This window comes from Ornithodoros turicata, chromosome 3, assembly GCF_037126465.1.
Source record: "Ornithodoros turicata isolate Travis chromosome 3, ASM3712646v1, whole genome shotgun sequence".
In the NCBI taxonomy this organism is placed as follows: domain Eukaryota; kingdom Metazoa; phylum Arthropoda; class Arachnida; order Ixodida; family Argasidae; genus Ornithodoros; species Ornithodoros turicata.
The window spans coordinates 27,932,318-27,950,932 of NC_088203.1; the positions used below are offsets into that span (position 1 = coordinate 27,932,318).

Below are 18,615 nucleotides of genomic sequence, written 5' to 3' on the forward strand. Positions count from 1 at the left end.
TCCACCGCTGCGTCGCGTCGGTGCACCGGAAGAACTGACGGCGGCCGGTTTTCGAGTCGAGAATTCATCGTATGCGGTTACCGCTTTAAAGCTGTCAATCTTCACGCGGTCACCTGCTAGCGGCAACGATGTCCAAGGAACTGGATACGCAGTGTTGTTTGGTAGGTATTACTTTTGTTGTGAAATATGCGGTACTGTTTGGTTGGGTTTTTGGTTTCGGTTTGGGTTTGGCTACAAGGACGATGTAGCGCGCTATAGTAGCGCGTGTTACTGGGGGTCTCGAGCATTCTTTTGGAATAAACGGTCTGTACAAGTTCGTCCGCCTCCCGCTCCGAATTCCTGGGCCTACGAGTTCCTCAACACAAATCTTGGTGCCGAAACCCGGGACCTTACAACGACGGAGGTGGACTAGACAGCAGCTGGGATGGACCGTGTGAAGCAGAAACGCGGTGTTCTACGCGCGGCGATCACGAAGCTCATCAACGAAATTGACCTACTGCTGCAGACAACGGCCCCAGCCGCCGACGTGCTGTCCACAAAGCTGGACATCTTGAAGTCCAAGGAAGAAATGTTGCAGACTCTAGACCAGAGCATAGAGGAGTCCGTGCCGGAGGAGGCCTTCGAACAGGAAGTCCAAGGCGTTCTCTCTTATGAGGAGAAGATATGCACTGCGAAGTCCCAGATCACTCAGAAACTGAGAACGTACGACAGACAGCTACCGCGGACAGACTCGTCTCCCTCCAGAGTTCCACACGTACAGCCGACGCAGAACGCTGCCGCCTGTAGGGTGAGACTGCCGAAGATCGAAATTTCGAAGTTCAGCGGAGACTTAGCCGAGTGGACGACGTTCTGGGATCAATTCCAGTCCAGCATCCACACAAACGAATCTCTGCACAAAGTCGACAAATTCAGGTACCTGCAGAGCTATCTTACGGGCAAGGCTGCAGCAGCTATCAGTGGACTCTCACTTACGAATGAAAACTACGACACTGCAATAGATCTCTTGAAGCAACGCTTCAATCAACGACACCTGATCGTCGAGGAGCATCTAAACCGCTTACTGCATCTTCCACCTGTGGTTGACGCAGGGAAGTTCGTACGGCTACGTGAGCTATACGACGAGGTCCAAGTGAGGGTACGAAGTCTACAAGCTCTGGATGTCGGCACAAAAGAGTATGGGATCATGCTGATGAGCGTCTTACGCAAGGCTGTGCCAAGAGAGGTCACCCTGGAGTACAATCGCAAACACAAAGGAGCTCCTAGCGAAGGTAGGACCGAAGTAGAGGACTTTATGGACTTCCTGAAAGTCGAAGTGGAAAGCAGAGAGAAGGACACGTTGCTCCCAGACATGCAGAGGAATCACGCTACGAATCTTAACGAACCGCACTCCAGAACTGCACCAAGAGATGGTAGGCGGCTGTTCGAACGACAAACGACAGGTGCACTCACTGCAGGAGTGACGCCACAGCAGCTAGAATGTCTGCTGTGCAAGGCAGCAGACCACGGCATAGAAAACTGCCGCAGCAATCTTTCGGTGGGTGACAAGAAAGCCCTACTCAGTCGGGAGGGCCGTTGCTTCAAATGCGGCAAAAAATATCACAGGTCACGTGATTGTCGAACTGCTCCACGCTTAAGATGCGCATCCTGTGGCGGACATCATTTCACGATACTGTGTGATCGTCCAGGAAATTATAGAGCAGCGGAAGACCCCAACCCTGCACGCCTCGGGGTCATGGCTTCGTCTGCGCTGTCGACATCCGACGCAGCTGCGGCCACTGGACCTGTTCTTCTCCAAACTGCTCGCATTTGGGCGGACACAGATAGGAAGAGACAATTTGTACGAGCCATGCTGGATGGAGGCAGTCAACAGACGTTCATAAAGGAGTCACTGTCTCACGAACTTCAATGCGAACCCGTCGGGGAAGAAGCTCTGTCCATATTCTCTTTCGGTAGTACTCCGCTCAAAAAGACGTGTCGTCGTGTGAAGGTCTGGCTTCGCAGCCAATACAGGCGCCAGGACACATGCGTCGAAGCGTTGGAAACGCCCGAGATCTCCGCTAACCTTATGCCTTCTCCTGACGCCAACGTTACGGGAGTACTGAACGAGAAAGGTATGGAAGTAGCCGACGCCGCGGTATTTGGCACAACCTGTAAGCCCGAAGTCCAGATACTGATTGGTTCGGACTATTACTGGGCGGTCGTGACGGGCGAATCCCAACGTATTTCGGAGAAGCTCTTTGCCGTCAACACTATATTCGGTTGGACAGTTCAAGGGCCTACTACGTCATCGTCTTCCTGCTTCAACACCGGTGTAGGGGTGTTACGGGTTACGGTGGAAAGCACCGAAAACGAAGCATCTGTAGAACTTCAGCGATTTTGGGATCTTGAACACATCGGAATCAAGCCAAACGAGGTCGAACACGATAGCCTTTGGAAGAACGAAGTACTGGCCCAGTTTCGTAGCAGTATTGAGAAGAAAGACAGGAGGTACGAAGTGTCACTACCGTGGACGGACAAGAAAGAGGAACTTCTTCCAAATCTTCAAGCAGCACGAACAAGGCTGCAATCATTAACGAGACGTCTCATGAAGGATCGTGTACTCATGGAAGAGTACGATGCAGCCATTCGTCTCTATGAACAAAACGGTCATGCCGAAAAGGTGCCGACTGGGGAGTCGGATAACGTAGTCTACTATATGCCACATAGAGCGATCATCAAAAGAGAAAGAGAAACCACCAAAATAAGAATTGTGTTCGACGCCTCGTCCAGCTCTTCAAACGACCCATCACTGAACGACGTCCTTCACGCGGGTCTGAACCTCAACCCTGACATTCTTCACGTGATGATTAAGTTCCGCGCCAACACAATTGCTTTAACTGCCGACGTTGAGAAGGCGTTTTTGCAGATTGCACTAGCCGAGAGCGATCGAGATGCGCTAAGGTATCTCTGGTATGCTACAACACCAAGGATGGGCCAACCATTGCCAGAAATTGAGGCCCTAAGGATGACACGGGTACCGTTCGGAGCTACTTCTAGCCCGTTCCTTCTAGCAGCGACTTTGCGACACCACTTTCGTGAGATGTCCGACATCTTCCCATCCACGTGCAAAATTCTTTGTGAAAGTTTCTACGTCGATGATTTGGTGACCAGCGTAAACACACTTCAAGAGGCGAGACAGCTTTGCGAGGAATCCGTGGCGATCGTTGAACACTGTGGCATGAAACTTCGAAAGTGGGCAACCAATGACCATCAATTGAGGGAGGCACTTCGACAACAGGGCGACGACTGTCTATCACAGCAGCTCGAGAGCAAAGTTTTAGGCGTCATCTGGGACACCAGGACAGACCAACTACGTGTCGCGCTACGTTCCATCATGGACTTCTTAATCACGGCTGATGACACAAAGCGCAGCTTACTCCAAGCGACTGCAAGGGTGTTCGATCCTCTCGGATTTCTTGCGCCCTTCGTTATCCGAGCAAAGATAATGTTCCAACGTGTTTGGCAGAGAGAACTGAACTGGGACGATGACCTCCCGACTGACGTACTTGAGGACTGGCAGAGGTGGCGAAAAGAACTCCACCAGGCCAAAGAAATTGCCATTCCGAGAGCCTTGAAAGGAACAGAAGAAATTCACCACCAAACACTCCACGTGTTCTGCGACGCTAGCTTGCTAGCATACGGTGCCGTCGTATACCTCAGGACAGAATACAAAAACGGAGCATGTACGGTTTACCTCATCCTAGCTAAGGCTCGGGTAGCTCCTTTGAAGCGCATCTCGCTTCCCCGCCTAGAGCTACTTGGAACCTTACTAGGAGCTCGACTCTGCGACTACGTAGCGGCGTGTTTTCCCGACAGACATGGAGCCATACTATGGTCGGATTCGATGATCGCCCTCAGCTGGATACGTGGTGACGCTCAGCGTTACAAACCCTTTGTGGCTAATAGGATATCCGAGATACAGAGTTCAAGAAGCATATCTGGCTGGCGACACTGTCCAGGGGAACAGAACCCAGCAGACCTCCTGACCCGCGGCAGTTCGATTGACTCGTTACACTCGCGCACTCACTGGTGGGAAGGACCACAATGGTTAAAGGAATCAGAGGAACAGTGGCCAAGTACAAACACAGGCGTGGGGAAGGATATTAGTGAAGAAGTAAGAGCGACGCACGTTTTGCTTCTACCATCGCCGCCAGCGGAGCCGATCCTCCAACTTACCAACTGCTCTTCTTTAGACAACGTCGTCAGAACAACGGCGTGGATATACCGATTCCTGCACAACTCAAGACGAGATGAACCCGCAACAGGTCCACTTTCTACATGTGAGATCCGACGCGCAGAAAACTACTGGATAAGACAAGTACAAGCGGAATCGTTTTCGGAGGAGCTTGAAGCTGTCAAATCATCACGGCATCTAAAGGTCACATCGAAACTAAGAGATTTGCATCCTTACTTGGACAAAGATGGAATTCTACGCATAACGGGACGTCTACAACGGGGAGAAGAAAGCGAAGAAGTAAAGCACCCGATTGTCTTACCCAAAGATCATCGTTTCACTCAACTTCTTATCGTAAGAGCGCATCGACGTTTGCTCCATTCGGGTGTCCGCGACACGTTGGTCGAGCTAAGGGAGCTCTACTGGATTATCCAAGCACGTCAAGCAGTTAAGAAGGAGCTGTACAAATGCCACCGCTGTAGACGTCAAAGAGCGCGGCCTGCTTTTCTAGAGACAGCACAACTTCCACGGATGACTTCCGGCGAACATCGCATTGAGCCGAACCCTTTGAGGTGACTGGAGTAGATTTGCGGGGCCGCTCTTTTACAAAGCTCCAGACGTCAACTCAAAGAAATGCTACATAGCTTTGTTCACGTGTGCGGTGACGCGAGCCGTGCACCTGGAAATTGTAGACGACTTGACAACCCAAAGGTTCCTAATGGCATTTCGTCGCTTTGTGTCCAGAAGAGGACTGTGTAAAGTCATTTATTCCGACAATGCGCTAACCTTCAAGCGAGCATCCAAGGATCTGAACAGCCTCTGGAAGAGCGTACGCCACCCCGACGTACTCGACTACCTCTCTCAAAGCCGCATCCAGTGGAAATTTATCGTCGAGAGAGCAGCATGGTGGGGCGGCTTTTGGGAGAGGTTGGTGCGGACGGTAAAAGATGTCCTGCGTAGATCGTTAGCGAAGGCTCTACTACGACACGATGAACTCGTCACAGTTCTGACAGAGGTCGAAGCCATTATCAATTCACGCCCTCTCACCAGTGTCTGCGACGCTAGCTTGCTAGCATACGGTGCCGTCGTATACCTCAGGACAGAATACAAAAACGGCGCATGTACGGTTTACCTCATCCTAGCTAAGGCTCGGGTAGCTCCTTTGAAGCGCATCTCGCTTCCCCGCCTAGAGCTACTTGGAACCTTACTAGGAGCTCGACTCTGCGACTACGTAGCGGCGTGTTTTCCCGACAGACATGGAGCCATACTATGGTCGGATTCGATGATCGCCCTCAGCTGGATACGTGGTGACGCTCAGCGTTACAAACCCTTTGTGGCTAATAGAATATCCGAGATACAGAGTTCAAGAAGCATATCTGGCTGGCGACACTGTCCTTCTGCACACTGCAGACGCACTGCAGTGTGTGTCCTTCTGCGTACGCTCTGTGTGCCGAGAACATGCGTCATGACGCATGTTCTCGGAATGGCAATTTCTTTGGCGTGGTGGAGTTCTTTTCGCCACCTCTGCCAGTCCTCAAGTACGTCAGTCGGGAGGTCATCGTCCCAGGTCAGTTCTCTCTGCCAAACCCGTTGGGACATTATCTTTGCTCGGATAACGAAGGGCGCAAGAAATCCGAGAGGATCGAACACCCTTGCAGTCGCTTGGAGTAAGCTGCGCTTTGTGTCATCAGCCGTGATTAAGAAGTCCATGATGGAACGTAGCGCGACACGTAGTTGGTCTGTCCTGGTGTCCCAGATGACGCCTAAAACTTTGCTCTCGAGCTGCTGTGATAGACAGTCGTCGCCCTGTTGTCGAAGTGCCTCCCTCAATTGATGGTCATTGGTTGCCCACTTTCGAAGTTTCATGCCACAGTGTTCAACGATCGCCACGGATTCCTCGCAAAGCTGTCTCGCCTCTTGAAGTGTGTTTACGCTGGTCACCAAGTCATCGACGTAGAAACTTTCACCAAGAATTTTGCACGTGGATGGGAAGATGTCGGACATCTCACGAAAGTGCTGTCGCAAAGCCGCTGCTAGAAGGAACGGGCTAGAAGTAGCTCCGAACGGTACCCGTGTCATCCTTAGGGCCTCAATTTCTGGCAATGGTTGGCCCATCCTTGGTGTTGTAGCATACCAGAGATACCTTAGCGCATCTCGATCGCTCTCGGCTAGTGCAATCTGCAAAAACGCCTTCTCAACGTCGGCAGTTAAAGCAATTGTGTTGGCGCGGAACTTAATCATCACGTGAAGAATGTCAGGGTTGAGGTTCGGACCCGCGTGAAGGACGTCGTTCAGTGATGGGTCGTTTGAAGAGCTGGACGAGGCGTCGAACACTTCTCCAGGCGCGTGGCAACGTCGATGCGCTCTTACGATAAGAAGTTGAGTGAAACGATGATCTTTGGGTAAGACAATCGGGTGCTTTACTTCTTCGCTTTCTTCTCCCCGTTGTAGACGTCCCGTTATGCGTAGAATTCCATCTTTGTCCAAGTACGGATGCAAATCTCTTAGTTTCGATGTGACCTTTAGATGCCGTGATGATTTGACAGCTTCAAGCTCCTCCGAAAACGATTCCGCTTGTACTTGTCTTATCCAGTAGTTTTCTGCGCGTCGGATCTCACATGTAGAAAGTGGACCTGTTGGTTGGTGTGGTTGGTTGGTGTTGGTTGGACCGCGTGCGCCGCTAAGAGTTGTCTGTCGGGTGTTGAGCTCTGGAAGCTGTGGAAGCCTGGGAAGGCTCTACTACGACACGATGAACTCGTCACAGTTCTGACAGAGGTCGAAGCCATTATCAATTCACGCCCTCTCACCAGTGTCTGCGACTCAGCTGAGGATCTGTCTGTTCTTACCCCCTCTCACTTCCTCATTGGACGGAGACTGACGGCGCTGCCAGCAGGCACAGCTACCCCCACAACGTCGGACAGCAACACCCTCATCAAGAGTTACCGATATCGTGAGCAGCTGCTGAATTCCTTCTGGAACAGATGGCGAAAGGACTACCTGTTGCAACTTCGGTCCAATCACATTGTTAAAAGCGGAGTCGGAGCGACATTGAAGCCTGGGGACCTTGTCCTCCTTGTGCAGGAGCGCTTGCCGCGACACTTGTGGCAGGTATGCCGCGTGAACTCTGTTATACCCGGAGCGGATCGGAGAGTGCGGGTGTGCATCGTTCGGCTGCCTAGCGGCGCACTGTTACGTCGACCAGTGCAACTCCTTTGCCCACTAGAGATTGTATAAATTAGCTGCTGCTCACAAGCGGGGGGGGGGAGGATGTTGTGAAATATGCGGTACTGTTTGGTTGGGTTTTTGGTTTCGGTTTGGGTTTGGCTACAAGGACGATGTAGCGCGCTATAGTAGCGCGTGTTACTGGGGGGCTCGAGCATTCTTTTATGACGGAACGTAACGCGACACGTAGGTGGTCTGTCCTGGTGTCCCAGATGACGCCTAAAACTTTGCTCTCGAGCTGCTGTGATAGACAGTCGTCGTCCTGTTGTCGAAGTGCCTCCCTCAATTGATGGTCATTGGTTGCCCACTTTCGAAGTTTCATGCCACAGTGTTCAACGATCGCCACGGATTCCTCGCAAAGCTGTCTCGCCTCTTGAAGTGTGTTTACGCTGGTCACCAAGTCATCGACGTAGAAACTTTCACCAAGAATTTTGCACGTGGATGGGAAGATGTCGGACATCTCACGAAAGTGGTGTCGCAAAGTCGCTGCTAGAAGGAACGGGCTAGAAGTAGCTCCGAACGGTACCCGTGTCATCCTTAGGGCCTCAATTTCTGGCAATGGTTGGCCCATCCTTGGTGTTGTAGCATACCAGAGATACCTTAGCGCATCTCGATCGCTCTCGGCTAGTGCAATCTGCAAAAACGCCTTCTCAACGTCGGCAGTTAAAGCAATTGTGTTGGCGCGGAACTTAATCATCACGTGAAGAATGTCAGGGTTGAGGTTCGGACCAGCGTGAAGGACGTCGTTCAGTGATGGGTCGTTTGAAGAGCTGGACGAGGCGTCGAACACAATTCTTATTTTGGTGGTTTCTCTTTCTCTTTTGATGATCGCTCTATGTGGCATATAGTAGACTACGTTATCCGACTCCCCAGTCGGCACCTTTTCGGCATGACCGTTTTGTTCATAGAGACGAATGGCTGCATCGTACTCTTCCATGAGTACACGATCCTTCATGAGACGTCTCGTTAATGATTGCAGCCTTGTTCGTGCTGCTTGAAGATTTGGAAGAAGTTCCTCTTTCTTGTCCGTCCACGGTAGTGACACTTCGTACCTCCTGTCTTTCTTCTCAATACTGCTACGAAACTGGGCCAGTACTTCGTTCTTCCAAAGGCTATCGTGTTCGACCTCGTTTGGCTTGATTCCGATGTGTTCAAGATCCCAAAATCGCTGAAGTTCTACAGATGCTTCGTTTTCGGTGCTTTCCACCGTAACCCGTAACACCCCTACACCGGTGTTGAAGCAGGAAGACGATGACGTAGTAGGCCCTTGAACTGTCCAACCGAATATAGTGTTGACGGCAAAGAGCTTCTCCGAAATACGTTGGGATTCGCCCGTCACGACCGCCCAGTAATAGTCCGAACCAATCAGTATCTGGACTTCGGGTTTACAGGTTGTGCCAAATACCGCGGCGTCGGCTACTTCCATACCTTTCTCGTTCACTGCCCTCGTGACGTTGGCGTCAGGAGAAGGCATAAGGTTCGCGGAGATCTCGGGTGTTTCCAACGCTTCGACGCATGTGTCCTGGCGCCTGTACTGGCTGCGAAGCCAGACCTTCACACGACGACACGTCTTTTTGAGCGGAGTACAACCGAAAGAGAATATGGACAGAGCTTCTTCCCCGACGGGTTCGCATTTGAGTTCGTGAGACAGTGATTCCTTTATGAACGTCCGTTGACTGCCTCCATCCAGCATGGCTCGTACAAATTGTCTCTTCCTATCTGTTTCCGGCCAAATGCGAGCAGTTTGGAGAAGAACAGGTCCAGTGGCCGCAGCTGCGTCGGATGTCGACAGCGCAGACGAAGCCATGACCCCGAGGCGTGCAGGGTTGGGGTCTTCCGCTGCTCTATAATTTCCTGGACGATCACACAGTATCGTGAAATGATGTCCGCCACAGGTTGCGCATCTTAAGCGTGGAGCAGTTCGACAATCACGTGACCTGTGATATTTTTTGCCGCATTTGAAGCAACGGCCCTCCCGACTAAGTAGGGCTTTCTTGTCACCCACCGAAAGATTGCTGCGGCAGTTTTCTATGCCGTGGTCTGCTGCCTTGCACAGCAGACATTCTAGCTGCTGTGGCGTCACTCCTGTGGTGAGTGCACCTGTCGTTTGTCGTTCGAACAGCCGCCTACCATCTCTTGGTGCAGTTCTGGAATGCGGTTCGTCAAGATTCATAGCGCGATTCCTCTGCATGTCTGGGAGCAACGTGTCCTTCTCTCTGCTTTCCACTTCGACTTTCAGGAAGTCCATAAAGTCCTCTACTTCGGTCCTACCTTCGCTAGGAGCTCCTTTGTGTTTGCGATTGTACTCCAGGGTGACCTCTCTTGGCACAGCTTTGCGTAAGACGCTCATCAGCATGATCCCATACTCTTTTGTGCCGACATCCAGAGCTTGTAGACTTCGTACCCTCACTTGGACCTCGTCGTATAGCTCACGTAGTCGTACGAACTTCCCTGCGTCAACCACAGGTGGAAGATGCAGTAAGCGGTTTAGATGCTCCTCGACGATCAGGTGTCGTTGATTGAAGCGTTGCTTCAAGAGATCTATTGCAGTGTCGTAGTTTTCATTCGTAAGTGAGAGTCCACTGATAGCTGCTGCAGCCTTGCCCGTAAGATAGCTCTGCAGGTACCTGAATTTGTCGACTTTGTGCAGAGATTCGTTTGTGTGGATGCTGGACTGGAATTGATCCCAGAACGTCGTCCACTCGGCTAAGTCTCCGCTGAACTTCGAAATTTCGATCTTCGGCAGTCTCACCCTACAGGCGGCAGCGTTCTGCGTCGGCTGTACGTGTGGAACTCTGGAGGGAGACGAGTCTGTCCGCGGTAGCTGTCTGTCGTACGTTCTCAGTTTCTGAGTGATCTGGGACTTCGCAGTGCATATCTTCTCCTCATAAGAGAGAACGCCTTGGACTTCCTGTTCGAAGGCCTCCTCCGGCACGGACTCCTCTATGTTCTGGTCTAGAGTCTGCAACATTTCTTCCTTGGACTTCAAGATGTCCAGCTTTGTGGACAGCACGTCGGCGGCTGGGCTGTGGTCGCAAAGTCGCTGCTAGAAGGAACGGGCTAGAAGTAGCTCCGAACGGTACCCGTGTCATCCTTAGGGCCTCAATTTCTGGCAATGGTTGGCCCATCCTTGGTGTTGTAGCATACCAGAGATACCTTAGCGCATCTCGATCGCTCTCGGCTAGTGCAATCTGCAAAAACGCCTTCTCAACGTCGGCAGTTAAAGCAATTGTGTTGGCGCGGAACTTAATCATCACGTGAAGAATGTCAGGGTTGAGGTTCGGACCCGCGTGAAGGACGTCGTTCAGTGATGGGTCGTTTGAAGAGCTGGACGAGGCGTCGAACACTTCTCCAGGCGCGTGGCAACGTCGATGCGCTCTTACGATAAGAAGTGAGTGAAACGATGATCTTTGGGTAAGACAATCGGGTGCTTTACTTCTTCGCTTTCTTCTCCCCGTTGTAGACGTCCCGTTATGCGTAGAATTCCATCTTTGTCCAAGTACGGATGCAAATCTCTTAGTTTCGATGTGACCTTTAGATGCCGTGATGATTTGACAGCTTCAAGCTCCTCCGAAAACGATTCCGCTTGTACTTGTCTTATCCAGTAGTTTTCTGCGCGTCGGATCTCACATGTAGAAAGTGGACCTGTTGCGGATTCATCTCGTCTTGAGTTGTGCAGGAATCGGTATATCCACGCCGTTGTTCTGACGACGTTGTCTAAAGAAGAGCAGTTGGTAAGCACCACTTCCACCTCCCCACATGCATGCGACCGGGTGCACACACACACCCCGATTCCTGCACAACTCAAGACGAGATGAATACGCAACAGGTCCACTTTCTACATGGGAGATCCGACGCGCAGAAAACTACTGGATAAGACAAGTACAAGCGGAATCGTTTTCGGAGGAGCTTGAAGCTGTCAAATCATCACGGCATCTAAAGGTCACATCGAAACTAAGAGATTTGCATCCTTACTTGGACAAAGATGGAATTCTACGCATAACGGGACGTCTACAACGGGGAGAAGAAAGCGAAGAAGTAAAGCACCCGATTGTCTTACCCAAAGATCATCGTTTCACTGAACTTCTTATCGTAAGAGCGCATCGACGTTTGCTCCATTCGGGTGTCCGCGACACGTTGGTCGAGCTAAGGGAGCTCTACTGGATTATCCAAGCACGTCAAGCAGTTAAGAAGGAGCTGTACAAATGCCACCGCTGTAGACGTCAAAGAGCGCGGCCTGCTTTTCTAGAGACAGCACCACTTCCACCGGATCGTATAACAAGAGCCGAACCCTTTGAGGTGACTGGAGTAGATTTTGCGGGGCCGCTCTTTTAGAAAGCTCCAGACGTCAACTCAAAGAAATGCTACATAGCCTTGTTCACGTGTGCGGTGACGCGAGCCGTGCACCTGGAAATTGTAGACGACTTGACAACCCAAAGGTTCCTAATGGCATTTCGTCGCTTTGTGTCCAGAAGAGGACTGTGTAAAGTCATTTATTCCGACAATGCGCTAACCTTCAAGCGAGCATCCAAGGATCTGAACAGCCTCTGGAAGAGCGTACGCCACCCCGACGTACTCGACTACCTCTCTCAAAGCCGCATCCAGTGGAAATTTATCGTCGAGAGAGCAGCATGGTGGGGCGGCTTTTGGGAGAGGTTGGTGCGGACGGTAAAAGATGTTCTGCGGAGATCGTTAGCGAAGGCTCTACTACGACACGATGAACTCGTCACAGTTCTGACAGAGGTCGAAGCCATTATCAATTCACGCCCTCTCACCAGTGTCTGCGACTCAGCTGAGGATCTGTCTGTTCTTACCCCCTCTCACTTCCTCATTGGACGGAGACTGACGGCGCTGCCAGCAGGCACAGCTACCCCCACAACGTCGGACAGCAACACCCTCATCAAGAGTTACCGATATCGTGAGCAGCTGCTGAATTCCTTCTGGAACAGATGGCGAAAGGACTACCTGTTGCAACTTCGGTCCAATCACATTGTTAAAAGCGGAGTCGGAGCGACATTGAAGCCTGGGGACCTTGTCCTCCTTGTGCAGGAGCGCTTGCCGCGACACTTGTGGCAGGTATGCCGGGTGAACTCTGTTATACCCGGAGCGGATCGGAGAGTGCGGGTGTGCATCGTTCGGCTGCCTAGCGGCGCACTGTTACGTCGACCAGTGCAACTCCTTTGCCCACTAGAGATTGTATAAATTAGCTGCTGCTCACAAGCGGGGGGGGGGGGAGGATGTTGTGAAATATGCGGTACTGTTTGGTTGGGTTTTTGGTTTCGGTTTGGGTTTGGCTACAAGGACGATGTAGCGCGCTATAGTAGCGCGTGTTACTGGGGGTCTCGAGCATTCTTTTGGAATAAACGGTCTGTACAAGTTCGTCCGCCTCCCGCTCCGAATTCCTGGGCCTACGAGTTCCTCAACAACTTTGTTAAGACACCAAAAGCGATGTGTACAGAAAGCCAGCCAGCAGCTGTGTGCAGCCAGCTTGCTACATCAATTTGCTTTACATATAGGCTCTGAATAGTACTGTGGCATGCCCAGGGAAAAGCGGGATTAGTTCCAGGCGCGGTTATTGACCCCTGGGCCGACTTCACTCGCCATATTTTTCCTGCGCGGGGCAGGCGGCACTCTGATGGAGGGCTAATCGAGCGCTTACCGGTGGGCACCGCGTGGTCTGAGGGTTACCCATCCGCTTATCGTCGCACATTTTTCTGCCAGGGTCGACTTCACTCGCGAATTTTTTTCTGCGTGCGGCGGGCGGCGCGTGGGAGGAGGGTTGCCCATGCGCTTATCAGTGGGTGGAGGTCTGCGCGCGCGCTTACCATCGTGCATTGTTCAGCTTGGGCCGACTTCATTCGCCATTTTTTCCGCCTGGGTCGACTTCAATCGCAATTTTTTTTTTCGTTACAACAGGTGTGCGGTGGGCTGTTTACATGCAAGTGTAGACATGCAAAGGGCAGCCATACACAAAAGTACGAGTGAAAATGTATTAAAGTCAATAGTGCCAGGAATTATGTTGTGACTCTGTGTGAAGGAGAAAAACCTTGCCAAAAACCTGAAGCAGAAGGAACACAATATCATACAGGTAACAAAGGTTATACTACTTATTACAGGTATGATGCAATAGCATTGAAGTGGTATCACACAGAAAGAATCACTATTTTTTATTAATGGTTATCATGCACACAAGTTTTCGATGAATCATAGTAGCACATTTAATCAAAGAAGGTATCATTAATCAATACGATTACAATGAACAATTACAAGTTTTATTATAAAATAACATTCCTATACGTGAGCACCATCACTGCAATAGTGGAGTTTTAATTACAAGTTCTGATAGATTTACGTAATTTCAAGCACAATAAGGAAAGGTAAGTTTAATATTTCAACACGAGACAAATTTAATCAGATTTTTATGTAGTGCGCTCGGCACGTTGGCGGAGGGCCGTGCGTTCGTTTATCGTCGTGCATTTCTCAACCGGGGCCGACTTTTGCGATTTTTCCGTCTCGGACGACTTCGTTTGCAATTTTTTTTCAGGTGGCGCGTGGGTGGTTTACATGCAAGTAGGGACATGCACACTGTCATCTCATCCAAGCGATGATACCGTCACATCTGGGCCGACTTCTTTGGCAATTTTTCCGCCTGGGCCGCCTCCATGTCATATTTTTTTTTTGCTACAACAGCCGCGCGGTGGGGGTTTACATGCAAGTATTGGCATGCACGCTGCCAACACAGCCAAGCGATGCCACCATCACACCTGGGCCAGCTTCATAGGCATTTTTCTTTCCTTACAACAGCCGCGCATTGGGCAGTTTACATGCCAGTATAGACATGCAATGGACAATAATACACAAAAGTACAAGATGAAGTATATTTATTAAAGCTAATAGTGGCAGGAATTGTGTTGTGACTCTGTGTGAAGGAGAATGACTTAGCCAAAAAAACATGAAACAGAAGAAATACAATACACATAATAAAGAATATGTTTACTTATTACAGGTATCAAGCAATAGCATTGAAGAGATATCTCACATCAAAGACAATAGTTTGCCTTAACGGTAATCGTACACGCGAGTTTTCAATGAATCAGAATTAAAATGGAGTAGCACATTTAATCAAAGAAGATATTCTCAATCAATGCGATTACAGTCAAATTGTTTTATTATAAAATGTCTGAGATGTGAGCACCATGATTGCAATAGCAATTACAAGTTCTGTTAGATGTAAGTAATTTCAAGCACAATAGGGAAACTAAGTTGAAGATTCCAACACTACACAAATAATCAGTTTCTTATGAAGTGAATAGCGCACATGTAAGGAGATAATGAGAATCACGATCAACAGCTAGCACTAACAGAGAGCCAAACCCATGTGCATCATCCAACATGTAAACAACAGACACATGCAGGAAAATAATAGCGAAACAATCTATCAAAACGAGAGGCATTACAAATTTAATACAGTGACTAGCACAGAGTTAACGCTGAAGAACAGAGAAACACTCTAAACGGTGCATCATCCAACGTGTAAACAACAGATACATGCAGGAAAATAATAGCGAAACAATCTATCAAGTCAAGAAACATTACAAATTTATTAACTTCCAATTGTGGCTAGCACAGAGTTAACGCTGAAGAAGAGAGAAACACTCTAAACGGTGCATCGTCCAACGTGTAAACAACAGATACATGCAGGAAAATAATAGCGAAACAATCTATCAAGTCAAGAAACATTACAAATTTATTAACTTCCAACTGTGGCTAGCACAGAGTTAACGCTGAAGAAGAGAGAAACACTCTAAACGGTGCATCGTCCAATGTGTAAACAACAGATACATGCAGGGAAATAATAGCGAAACAATCTATCAAAACAAGAAACACTACAAATTTCATAACTTGAAAGGGAAATAATCTTTCGTTTGAACTATCATAAAATCATCCTTGAGACCTAATCTAGTCGAACACTATTCGCCTCTCCAACTACCTGTAGAGGCGCTCGCGTCATCCTCAAGATGGCGGAGAAAAGAATGATTGCCGATGAATAAATCGGCCCTGCTTCATGCCTTCTTCCACGAGACACGCTTCAAAACTTGTACAAATAACATAAGTCGCGCGTGATTTCCTGCTGTCTTCGTTCACGCCACTCCTGTGATGGTTTCTTTTTTCCTCTTCCCCCTTCTCGACATTGAATATTCTTCTCCGCAGTAGTTTTGCACTGCGGAATTGAGCAGCACTGTTGCTATTTGAGTTCTGTAAGCCCAGAAACTCCATAGCACATGAAGGGAAGTTGCGGCAGTTTCGGGTCAGCGCGAAATATAACTGTCGTCTGCTGTTACTATCATTCATTGAGTGCTTCTGCTGGGGTCCGCTAGCTGGCGAGAAGCCAGCTCGAGAGGCGAATAGAATTTTCACTATAAACTAGACACTATAAACATTACCTTGACCCGTGACCTTGACGGGGGTATCCAACACACAGAAAACAGATACTGTACAACCATGCCAGCTATCTTTTGCTACTTGAGCCCGGTGGGGGTCACTCTCTCTATATACAGGGTGTCTTTTTTTTAGGCGATACAGATTTTTCATAAAAAAAGCTATAAGGGCTATAGACATGCCGTTTCCACTTTATCATCTCTTGGCCGGCGGATGTTCTTGGCCGTATATTGCTCAACCATCAAACCACTAATTACCTAAAAATCGTGAATTAATTTTTTAATTATAAAAGCTACGAAGTTGTCCCAATGAGAACATCTGTTCCTTTCGGTGAGCTGATGTCGTTGCCGTTTTCAGAACAAAAATCCGTTCGGTAGATCGTCTGCAGAAAATTCGTGAAGGAACACCATTTTTTTTCTTTTTTTTTTCTTTATTGCGCATCTTCCGAGACGCGTCTTTGCTTCACCACCAATGTGAGATGGTGAAGGAGCCTGATGCGTCGAAGATGCCGCCATAGTGCCGCCTCATGCGTCGAAGATGAGCTTTAACTTGTGAACACAAAACAAAAACACATGTATCGGGCGACGCTATCGGAACTGCTCTTATCTTGGGCTGCATTTTCTGCTAAAGGGGCACTAAACTGCCGGTCAAACTTTTTCTAAAAACCATACAAATTGAAAGCAAGGTGTCCATTTTACATGAACATGTCAAAGATTTTGCGCGCCCGGGGTGATTTGATTGTTTACAAAGCGGGTCAAGGAGCGAAGTCGGCGCGCCTCTCTCTTTCGTTCATTACATCACGAAACGTCACTGCACGTACGTCATACGGGAATGACCTATGAAGACCTGGTATTTTGGGACTTGTCTCCGAATGACGTTTTGCGACGTTTCGCGCCGCAGGCCAATCGCAGCCCCACAACAGATGAGCTGTGTCGGCGGGCGGGGAGCTGCATAAAGTAGTACCACTAACACAGCGGCTGTCATCTGCGTTTCGGTACTCTTGCGGTTCGCGATGCTAAACACACACGACTTACGGAGTTGCAAACTTTTCCGGACGTCTGCGACGGGAACATTATCATGTGGTGCTACACACAATATGAGACTGAATGAACACGTAGCAAATGGTTAACCCGTCTGAAATAGTCGAATAGGCATTCCGGACGCTGCCGACGAAGTCGGATATACAGACCGGTGAGTTTCTCAATTCTCTGTTCACTTTCATTCTAGACTAAACGCTCAGCTAACTGGACTTAGCCCTCTTCATGAATAAAAAAACTCACATTGCTTTCATCATGCCAATAGTCGCCTAACGGCAAATATGCGTGATGATGCCGACGAACAAGGAGTGTGATCTTTTGCTGGGACTATACAGAAGAAGAAATCGCGGTATTGACTGCATCACGACACACACAGACTTTTCTACGGTGTGTTTGAACGACGTGGGGCCTCCGGCTAGCCCGCAGGAACCTACGCTAACACGGCGTCAAAACCCGTAAGCCGCCGCAGAATTCGATTTGTGTGTTTCAGAAATTTTGTGGCCTAAACAGTGTATTTCCAATGTGTTTCACCAAAAGATTGTTCTTTTGGACTTATGATGTTATCACCTCGCACGTTTAGTTTGTGTGCAGAAGTATACTTATCCCGTATCTCTTCAGTTTCTTTTTCTTTTTTTGGAATAGCAAGCGGGCTCTTTGCCTGGCTAACTTTTCCATTTTTTTCTTAATAAACATATATCCCCCCCCCCCCCGTTTTTCTTTCTCTTTTTGGTTGCTCCAGGCTGTATCATTTCACGCTTACTGGCAACTTGTCTTTTGCTGTGTCAGTCGAAGTTCAGGAGGGTGTCCATACCATCCTGCACCGTCGTCATTTCCCCTCTACGAAAAGCCGAGGACTCAGATACGCGAAAGCAATGCAGAATAAAGAAACTACAGATTCGCTGCTACTCATTTTGCGCACACGGTTTATTTTGTTTTGGGCCACAAGAGATTTGAGTCTGGAGTGATTTTGTGCAACAGATAAGCACGAGTTTATCAGGATAAAACTGCATGGCAATCTATTGATTTATACATATAAAATTATACATACTACAGTCTCTGTGTACCTATCAAAGTACATATTTTCAAAGCTCTAAAGCTGCACCTAGAGAAATTGTGGCACACTGAGAGCTTGGCAATGTGAGACTCCAGACACTTTACTGATAAAACGGCATATGTGCAGGATGTGGAGAAACTCCATTCCCACACGTCAACTGTATATATTTTTGGTTGTGTATTTTGCGGCAATTAAATGCCTTGCTGGTTTTCAGCCGTGTTGTTGTGTTTGTCTTTAGTGTTCGCCCATTGCTCGGGCTTGCTTGCAATCCAGATATTTGGTGTGGTAACTTCATAAGTGTGCTTTGCAACACAAAGCAGTAAGAAGTGAAAAACAAACTGTAGGTGGCATTTCCAAATTGCCCTGCACAACATTTCATGCACAACAGCTAATATTTCGTTATGACACATTTAATCAAAAAGATATTTTTAATCAATATGATTACAATCAAAATTAAAAGTTTTATTATAAAAAGTCTAATATTCCTATACGTGACCACCATAGTGGAGCTTTAATTACACGTGTCGATAGATGTATGTGAACAGCAGAGAACCTGGAAGACCGTGGGACACGAACACAAGAGGAAATAAAATCTATAACACTACATTGGTTAATAAAAACAACAGAGGAGGAGAATAATCTATCATTTT

At 48.8% G+C, this 18,615-nt stretch overlaps 2 protein-coding genes across 2 annotated transcripts; both read left to right on the forward strand.

Moving 5' to 3' along the window:
• The first annotated feature begins 424 nt into the window (after window positions 1-424).
• LOC135389238 (uncharacterized) lies at window positions 425-4,789 on the forward strand. Its single transcript, XM_064619304.1, has one exon. The coding sequence runs from the start codon at window positions 425-427 to the stop codon at window positions 4,787-4,789; it is 4,365 nt and encodes a 1,454-aa protein (XP_064475374.1).
• A 7,092-nt stretch (window positions 4,790-11,881) lies between these two features.
• Window positions 11,882-14,498, forward strand: LOC135389239 (uncharacterized). The gene is made up of 2 exons (XM_064619305.1): window positions 11,882-12,511; window positions 14,442-14,498. The coding sequence occupies exons 1-2, from the start codon at window positions 11,882-11,884 to the stop codon at window positions 14,496-14,498; spliced, it is 687 nt and encodes a 228-aa protein (XP_064475375.1).
• Window positions 14,499-18,615: the final 4,117 nt, after the last annotated feature.